At 40.4% G+C, this 10217-nt stretch overlaps 1 protein-coding gene across 1 annotated transcript in view; it reads right to left on the bottom strand.

Annotated features, from left to right (window-relative positions):
- Positions 1-678: 678 nt before the first annotated feature.
- PDE6C (phosphodiesterase 6C) overlaps positions 679-10217 on the bottom strand; it is a 42197-nt gene continuing 32658 nt past the window's right edge. Inside the window, 6 exon segments of the mRNA XM_028512910.2 lie at positions 679-1507; positions 3954-4110; positions 4449-4532; positions 4874-4948; positions 6150-6213; positions 6299-6406. Coding sequence (XP_028368711.1) covers positions 1446-1507; positions 3954-4110; positions 4449-4532; positions 4874-4948; positions 6150-6213; positions 6299-6406 — 550 coding nt within the window. The 3' untranslated portion in view covers positions 679-1445.

The following is a 10217-nucleotide window of genomic DNA, read 5'->3' as shown; positions in this document are numbered from 1 at the left end:
CTTAGGTGCTCACCAGGGCAGGGCACCCCAGTTGCTGGGTTGTGACACCATATGTGGGGGCAGGATCGAGAGGGAACAATGGTGTTTGCTCCATTCTCCGTGGGACCTTGGTCCCTTCTGCAGCTTCCCCCGAGCAAATTGGGCCACTCTGGTGCCAATTCCTGTGTGGGTGGGCTTGTGCACACTGTGGGACCCTCCAAGGACCTCTCCTGTGAGGCTAGTTGTCCCTCTGTGGGCCTCAACTCCCACAGGTGTCCTCAATCAGTGTCCCGAGGCTCTGTTTCCCAGCACTGGGATCCTGGGTTGCACGAACTGCCTTGTTTTACAATCACCACCTCACTGGGTCTGCTGGTGCCACCCCTCCACTGGGTTCTGTTGGCTGCCAGTTGCGCACTCAGGGTCCACCTGCTGCGGTCTTGCGCGCCCCAGATACCTCATGTGCCTGGTCCAACTCTCTCTGCTCTCCACACTGCGACCTGCGACTGGCTGCCTGACTCTGCCCCTCCTACCGGTCTGGATGAACGGGTCTATTTCAACTTCTTGGTCGTATGACTTCCATTCAGATCAATTTTCTGTCAGTTCTGGATGTTAATTCTGTTTCTAAATTATTGTTTTCCCTATCTTGGTTGTGCAAGGAGGTACGGTGTATCCACCTATGCCTCCATCTTAGCTGGAATTCTATATTTATTCTTAAAATAAGACATAATGATGAGATATTTTTAGTTCAGGGAGGGATTTGAGTATATAAATCACAATTATTAATGCAGTGGGTTGAATTGTGTCCCCCCTTAAAGTGATGTTGAAATAGAAACACCTAATACCCCAGTGTGACTGTATTTGGAGATAGTGTAAAGAGATAATTAATACAAGGTCTGTGAGTGGGCCCTAATTTGATATGACTGTTTTTAGGAGAGATTAGGATATAGACATACAGGAGGGAAGACCATGTAGAGACACAGGGGGAGGCTGGCCATCTACAAACCAAGGAGAGAGAAGCCTTGCAAGAAACCAAATCCTGCCAACATCTTGATCTTGTCCTCTGGCCTCCAGAATGGTGAGAAAATCAATCTCTGTTTAAGCCACCCAGTCTGCAGTATTCTGTCATGGTAGCCCTAGCAAATGAATATAATTAATAAGAACTTAAAAAAAAAACAATTGGTGACTAGTTTCAGGATTATATATTTTTAATCTGAAACAAATTGGCACTTCAAAATGCACTTATTTTCATCTTATTTTGCACTTCTGTGGAACTTCATTTTACCCTCAGGGTTTTCAGGCTAGCAGTGTATTTTCTCTTAATAGTTACAATGGTAAGTTTTCTGAAGCACCTCTTACTATGTTACTTCATGGTTTGCTGAATGAAATTCACTGAAGTTCCTTTGAATGTTTTCTGTTTTTCTTCTAAAGTATAAACAATATTTGAAATTTAGACCAGTTGGAGCACATTACAACATTAGACAAGTTTTGGACTTTTTGTCGTCAGCACCACCTCCTGTATCTTCCGCAACTAGTAAAAAGGAGAAAAGCAGTGTTATTGGGAGTCTATGGGTGTACAGTGTTTTTATTCTAACACTCTGTTAATATTAGTATCAACTTTATAGCCTAATTAGTAGTTTTAACTTACAGCAAATACTAAGGGCTTGACCATTTAAAAATTTGAAGTCATATTCAGAATTGGTCCACTTAAAAATAGAATCTAATAAATGATTAGCCATTTATGACATCTGTTTCTCCAGAGAACCACTGAACTACACAATCTGGGAATCAGAGTTGTTGCTTTGTACCAGGCACAAAGCTTGTTGCTTGGAGATATAAAATGATGCTCCTAGTTCACGGAGACTTCTCAATGTAATTGGAAAAAAATTCAGAAGTAATTTTTTATGCACATAAAGTGTAGAAGATCCAATATACTGAATACTAAAAGGAAATGTCAGGAGCCACTTAAAGGACCTGATATCCTGTTCATCATAAATTTGAGGCAAAGATTAAATTTAGTTATACTAAGAAATATCTTTGCCGTCATTTGCTCAGTAAAATTACCACTTTTGTTTATCTTTTTGAAGTGAAAATTAGATCTTACTGTTTTCCTGTTTAAATCCTTTAATGACTTCCCATTGCTCTGTGGAGGACAGATCCTTAGCAAGGCCATCAAGGCAACACATAATCTGGCAGAGCTGCCTGCATTGCCAGATGAGTACCAGCTTCCTCTGGTACTTTGCCTGCATTGCTTTCTAGCTTCCAGCTACACCACCCCTTAAGGTCACTTCAAGGCCTTTGTACATATTTTCTTCTTTCCCTCCCTCCCAGACCCTCCTCCTTTCTTGCTTAGCCAAAGCCTAATGTGTTGAGAGCTTAGCCTTAGCATCCTTCTTCCAGAAAGTCTTCCCTGATGCCCCAGGTTCACACTTCATGCTTCCTCTGATAGATAATCAATCGTTCATTTACTGTTTTAATATCGAGCTGCCTCACCAGATGGTAAACTCTGCGAGATAAGGGCCCCATCTTTCCCCAGGGCCTGCATAACAGAGGGCCTTGTACAGAACACATGCCCAGTAGGTACATAAGTGAATGGATATCAAGGAGTGAGAAACTCCTATTCTTATTCTGTTGAAGGATATCCTTAACCTCTTAAGCAAAATACTTTCTCTATGAAGGCTTTCAAATCCCACTAAACACAATAGAACCATCTAAAAGGAATGTTATATCTAATTTTGCAGGATCTTTCCAGATAGAGATGATTTCTTTGTTCAACAGTAAGAATTCTTTTTAAGATTTTATTTATTTATTTTTAGAGAGAGGGGAGGGGGAGACAGAGAGAGGGAGAGAAACATCAATGTGTGGTTGCCTCTTGTACATCCCCAACTGGGGATCTGGCCTGCAACCCAGACATGTGCCCTGACTGGGAATCAAATCAGTGACCCTTTGGTTCACAGGCCAGCACTCAATCCACTGAGCTACACCAGCCAGGAACAATAAGAATTTCTTTCTTTTTTTTTAAGATTTTATTTATTTATTTTTAGAGAGAGGGGAAGGGAGAGAGAGAGGGAGAGAAACATCAATGTGTGGTTGCCTCTCGCACATCCCCAACTGAAGACCTGGCCTGCAACCCAGGAATGTGCCCTGACTGGGAATCGAACTGGCAACCCTTAGGTTCTCAGGCTGATGCTCTGTCCACTAAGCCACGCCAGCCAGGGCAGGAATAATAAGAATTTCTTAACAAAACTTTTTGAGTGCTGAGCTCTCAACACAAAATAAGTCATCACATTAGCATTCCACTTTAAAGGTGACACTTTCAGACATCTGATGAACTAATAGTTGACCCTGAGCATCTTAACAAACTTTCTGACAATGTTCAACCTAAGTAAATGACCCCTAGGAGAACTTTCATCAGGAAAAACAGCACTCCACAGAGACATTGGAGGCACAGGCAAAGTCTTAGAGTACCTGTCAAATCACCTCATTCCACTGGCCAGCTTTACTTGACATGTAGGGCTTCGAGGAGATCTATAAAACCTCATTATATAGTGAAGAATATTAAGCTCAGAGAGGTTCAAGTTACTCCAAGTCTCACAGTGAATGCATAACATTGGAACAAAAACTGTTTTCTCACGTGACCCTGGTCCCACTGATTCTATGGTTTTCACCACCATAAGCTATGGTTGTTACTTCTACAAATTCAGTATTGTAGTATTGTGCCAAAGTACCTCAGGAGCCACCTTCTAGAGTGGATGAAGAAGCCTAGCCCCAACCCCTCCTTCTACCGGAATGGGCAATTCCCAGAAGGTCTTGTTTTTAAGGGTTGGTGAAAAACAGTAACCAACTTCTTAAAATTATCAGACCGTGTGCAGTAAAGCAAGTTTAATGTTTGTATTTACTTTTTATGCTTTCATCATGTGAGATTAAGCTCAGCTTGACTTCTGGCTGCTTACAAGGAAAAACAGATTCCATCTAACCTTTTTCAATTGTGTTTCCCTCTTCCTGCTTTTCTGCCTCCTCTTCAGTTACCTTCACCTTTGCATCATATTCATCGGCTAGGGATTTCCATTCCATCCTGTTATTCTGAAGGCCATTCAGCATAGGTGTGACTTCTTTGTGAAACCGTGAAAACTCCTACAGAGAATGGGGTCAAAAACTACTTAAATTATATGGTTGATATTCAGCACTTTTCATGTGCAAAGGAGCTGTAAGACCTTGTTGCCGAGCTCAGAGCTGCTGAGTTGGACTTAATTCAGGGCCTTGGAAATGGAATTGGACGGATACTGTCTTTCCTGCCTGCTTAAAGCAGCCTGTTCAATTTGCTCTCCCCCGAGTCCTTTCTCCTTTTATTTCACTCCTGAATGAGAGATCAGGATAATACCTCAAACTACTTTGGAGAAATAAGTTTGAAAGAAAAATTCTCGTCCAGATGATAATGTATTTCACTCAAAAAAATCAATTTGTTTACTTACCTTGTATACAAAAGTACAAACAAAATCAATAAATCCAACTTGAAGTTTAGGTAGTTCATCTTTTTTGTTTCTGTCCATCATAGGCTAGGAAAAAAAATAAATCCCTTAAAGATAGTTTTCTAAGGTTCAGTGAACAAAATAGACTGATTTGTATTGATACTTTTTTTTTAAAGATTTTATTTAGTTATTTTGATAGAGGGAAGAGGGGGAGAGAGAGAGAGAGAGAGAGAGAGAGAGAGAGAGAGAGAGAGACATCAATGTGCGGTTGCTGGGGGCCATGGCCTGCAACCCAGGCATGTGCCCTGACTGGGAATCGAACCCACGATGCCTGGTTCGCAGCCCACTCTCAATCCACTGAGCTACGCCAGCCAGGGCTGTATCAATACTTTTTAATAAGCAGTGTGTGTTTATGTCAGGGTCTTTACAATAGGCTGTTGCTGCAGCACCGTTCTCTCCAGGTCTCCTTGTTCCCAAAATTCACTTGCTACAAGAAGTGCTACCTGCAAATGAGAAAGACTTGGTTCATGAAAGCAACTTACTAATGGAGAATTTGCATTGGATTAGTATACATGACATTTAAGGATAGGGTTTATAGTTAATGTTTGTGGTATTGTCATACTGTATGCTCTGTGGTTTTAAAAAGATATCATTTACAGATTATATTGAAATGGGAAAGGGAATTTCTACTACCAGTTCCAGAGTCATTCTGGGAGGGCCAACCTCCTGTTTGCTATTGCCACTGCCTCTCAACAAAAAAGGGGAGACGGGAAGATGTTTAACTCCATTATATTATGCTTTAAGCTCTAAAGCCTCCCAAGTCCTTCTTTTGTTCTGCCTATCTATCAGCATCTAGCATACATCTGCATGTGCAGTACACACAAGCACTCACACATATGCACACAGAGACTAGAACACAGCTTTACTTGATTACAGTGTATAGATATTTGAGGGGTAATGTATATAGTTTTTAAAAACCCAATATCAAGTTTATTGAACATCCACTAGCTGTTTCACATTGGCATGAGTCAGGCTTGCTGAGAAGAATAAGATGTGACATTTTTCTTTAAGATGCTCACAGTTGTAGTGAAGATTGTCGTGTTAACAGTGTGGTTATTGCTATACAAGTAATATGAAGTACTATGGATCAGGGAGACAAAAGTAAAGTTTAATAAAGAAGGGAGGTTGCACATTGAAGAAGAGATTTTAGGAGCAAAAGCACTAGTGATTCATCCTTGTTCTGATTTATTGTCTCTGTTAAAAAGAAAATCACACAACCCCTGAATAATTATACATAAACTCTTTACAGCCTGTTCAGTGGTAAGGAATTCTTTCAAGAAAGCATTTTCTTTCCAATATCTCTTCTATTTGTTTCGTTCTGGGACCTGACCAAAAAGACGTGCTGTTTTTCTGACCTTAGTGAGCTCTTGACAGCTATTTGCCTTTCTTCACGAACAGAACCCTAACAGGGAATATTTTATTTTTGTCTTAACTTCTCAAGTTCCTCTGTCCTTCTAAACTCTAAACTGATTGTTTGAAAGAACCAGTCCAGGGTAATGACAGATCATTGCTTATAAAATATATAGTCATATAAGTGATAGCTGTAATAAAACTCAGAGGCTGCCAGATATCCTCATGTTCACTTCTATATGGGACTTAGGCAGTACCTGAGACTGTGACAGAAAAGGAAACAAGTTTATTCACCTGACTTTGTACCTCCCAGGGTTTGGTTACAGCTGACAGGTCACATGCAGTCATCATCATTGCCCTTTGGAAGACAACAAAAATTGTTAATATAGAAAGAAATTCAAAATAGGCTGTTTTTGCCAGAAGAGGAATAGATGACTACTTACATGATAATCTGTTTTTTGGTTGGATTACTGGTTACATATTTGATGGCCTCTTCTTCAGCTTCCATTTTTTCACAAGCATTAACAATTTTTTGAAACATGGTTCTCTTCCTACAAAATGATACAGCTGTGCTTTTTAAATATATAACATATAAAACCAGAGATAAAAAGGTGTCTCTCATGTGCTTCTCAGATCTCCTGAACACCTCTACCTAATGACTCTTGCTGGTATGGACCCCAAGTTAAGAAGTTACATTTTATAATCTATCTGTGCATAAAAGTATATCATATTTGCATGACTGTATCTGGGACAAGCTTTATCCACACTGTATTATTCAGTTAAATCATCTTACTGTGTAAGCTCTGTTGGGCCAACTTGTGTGAACACAATGTGGTGTCAAATTGAAGCTATCCAAACAACCCTATAGCAATCTCATTTCTAGGGAGAGTTTAGAGGAAACTTTCATATATATATATATATATATATATATGAACATACAATGTAGTATTGTGGGCAATTCTGAAAAATTCAAAATAATCTAAATGTCCATGAATAGAATGACTAAATTAATTATAGTATATATATACAGCTGAGTATACAGTGAAAACAAATGAACCAGATCTCCATTTACCACCAAGGTAAATCTTTATTTTTATTTCTTATTTTTAATCCTCACCCAAAGATATGTTTATTAATTTTCAAGAGAGAGAAACATCAATCAGTTGCCTCCTGGACAACCCCCCAACCAAAGATCAAATCTGCAATCTAGGTATGTGCCCTGACTGGGGATCAAACCCGCAACCTTTCAGTGTATGGGACAATGTTCCAATCAACTGAGCCACCCAGCTGGGGCACCAAAGTAAATCTTTAAAAGAAAATGTTGCATGAGAAAAGCAGGTTGGGACTTCCAGTCAAGGGGGAGGCTTAGGTAAACATGCCTCACCTCCCTGCACAGGTACAGCAAAAATTATAACTATATTACAAAACAAATATCACCCAGAGTTATCAGAAAATCAAGCTGTATGGAAGTCTGACACCCAAGGATTTAAAGAAGCCACATTCATCCAGATGGTTAGGAGGGGCAGAGATGCAGAGATACAGAGCTGTGTAGAGAGGTGTGGGAAGGTGGAGAGGTACAGAGAAGTATGGAGATGAGGAGTGGCATGGAGAGGCATGGAGACACAGAATGGGCTCTCCCACAGGCACATGTGGAGTGTAAAAATCAGGAGGATACCTTGGGGGTAAGGGATACAGCCCCAGACCAGATCACTTGGCCCAGGGTTCCAGAGCTAGGAAGATTAAGTTCCCATAACTTCTGACTATAAAAACCAATGAGGGTTGGGGTGGTGGAAGAAACTGCAGGAGTCTCAAGAGAGTCCCCTTAAAGGGCTCACAGCCGAATGTGGACTCACACAGACCCACCCACTCTGGAATTCAGCACCAGGGCAACAGCTGGTAGGGTACCAGTAGCATACAGGGAGAAACTGAAGTGACTGGCAACACAGCAAGTGCCAGGAGACAGCTTCCTCCACCAGGCAAAACTCCAGAGGTCAAGCAGTGGCATTGTGCCCTCTCTGAGTCCTCCCCCACACAGAGCCACAGAGTGGTGACACAGGTTGCCCCATCCTGGCCATTAGCTAAGGCTCTGCCCCATACAACTTATAGATGCCTTTTCTACAATAGGCCATGCTACTAAGACAGGGAGTCAAAGCAGCTCTACCTAATACATAGAAACAAACACAGGGAGGCTGCCAAAATGAGGAGACAAAGAAATAGGACCCAAATAAAAGAATTGAACAAAATTCTAGAAAAAGAAGTAAATGAAATGGCGATAAGCAACCTACTAGAAGAAGAGTTCAAAACACTGGTTATCAGGATGTTCAAGGAACACAATAGGTACTTCAACAGCGTAAAAAAACACCCTGGCAGAAATGAAGGTTACATTAAGTGAAATAAAGAAAAACCTACAGGGAACCAACAGTGGAGGGGATGAAGCCAAGAATCAAATCAACAATATGGAACATAAGGAAGAAAAAAGCATTCAATCAGAACAACAAGAAGAAAAAAGAATTGAAAAAAATGAGGATAGGCTACAAACCTCTGGGATATCTTCAAACATACCAATATTCAAATCATAGGGTACCAGAAGGAGAAGAGGAAGAGCAAGAAATTGAAAAGTTACTTGAAAAAATGATAAAAGAAACCTTCCCTAATTTGGTGAAGGAAATAGAAATATAATAGTCCAGGAGGCACAGAGTTCCAAACAAGTTGGACCCAAAGACAACACCAAGACACATCATAATTAAAATGCCAAAGGTTAAAGATAGAGAATCTTTTTTTGTAAAGATTTTATTTATTTATGTTTAGACAGAGGGGAAGGGAGGGAGAAAGAGGGGGAGAGAAACATCAACGTGTGGTTGCTTCTCATGCACTCCTCAGTGGAGACCTGGCCTGCAACCCAGGCCTGTGCCCTGACTAGGAATTGAGCTGCTGACCCTTTGGTTTGCAGCCCAGCACTCAATTCAGCGAGCCACACCAAGCAGGGTAAGAGAGAGTCAAAGCAGTAAGAGAAAAGCAGAAAGTTATCTACAAAGGAGTTCCCATAAGACCCTGAGCCGTTTTCTCAAAAGAAACTTTGCAGGTAAGAAGGGATTAGTGAGAAGTATTCAAAGTGATGAAAAGCAACATTCATAGATTCTTGAACCTAGACTACTACAACCTAGATTACTCTGTCCAGAAAAGCTATCATTTAGAATTGAAGGGCAAACAAAAGGTAAAACTAAAGGAGTTCATCATCACCAAGCCGTTATTATATGAAATGCTAAAGGGAATTATATAAGAAAAAGAAGATCAAAACTATGAACATTAAAATGGCAATAAAATTCACAACTACCAACAATTGAATCTAAAAAAAACCAACAAAACAAAACTAAGCAACAAGCAGAACAGGAACAGAATCATAGATAGGGAGCTCATTTGGAGGGTTATCAGCTGGGAGGGGGAAGGGGAAGAATAGGGGAAAAGGTTTCAGGGATTAAGAAGTACAAACTGGTAGGTATAAAATAGGGATATGTTAAGAACAGTATAGGAAATGGAATAACCAAAGAACTTATTTGCATGACCCATGGACATGAACTAAGGGGGGATTACTGGAGGGAATAGGGGTACTAAGTAGGGGGGGCATTGGGGGAAAATTGAGACAACTAAAAGCATAATAAAATATATTTTAAAAAATAAAGAGAATAAGCAAGTTGCAGAAAGGTATGTACAGTATGGTGCCATTTATGGAAAATTTTAAAGCACTTCACAATCACATATAAAAACACAGATGGAAAGGATGGATGGTAACGTCTGTGAGGGTGAAGGGAAGGGTCTTTCCTGGTGGGTTGGTGTGGGGTAGGATGCCTCACTTCCATCACTTATTTCGTCCTTAAAAAAGAAGAGATCTAAGACAGGTGTGGCAAATCTTAGCATTTGTTGAATCTGAGTTATGGATATTTGGACATCAATTATATCATTCTAAGTACCTGTCTTCATGTATGATTTATTTAATAATTAAATTTTTAATTAAGAAGGGTTGGGGAGGCACAATTTGATACTGCCTGTCCACATTATGAATGTTTGGATCCTATAACTTTTCACATTGTTGTAAACCACTTTCAACAAGCAGCTTTATTCACTGACGAGAAGCATCTGGACCTACGTAATTATTATTCTAAATAAGCCAGCACTCTGCTGTATATAACTCAGCATTCTAAGAGTTTGGTTAGCGCTCATCAGTGTCACCACGATTGTTCATCTCCCTGACGCTGACAGGATCAAATGTCAGAGTCCTGACCATGGTGGGTTCACCAGGGCAAAAAGTCACCTCATGAGATTTGGTGGTATCACTCTTCTGCCACAGTATTCAGCACCAACCTT

This window comes from Phyllostomus discolor, chromosome 5 (genome assembly GCF_004126475.2).
Source record: "Phyllostomus discolor isolate MPI-MPIP mPhyDis1 chromosome 5, mPhyDis1.pri.v3, whole genome shotgun sequence".
Classification (NCBI taxonomy): Eukaryota; Metazoa; Chordata; class Mammalia; order Chiroptera; family Phyllostomidae; genus Phyllostomus; species Phyllostomus discolor.
This window is presented reverse-complemented; position numbering and strand designations above follow the sequence as displayed.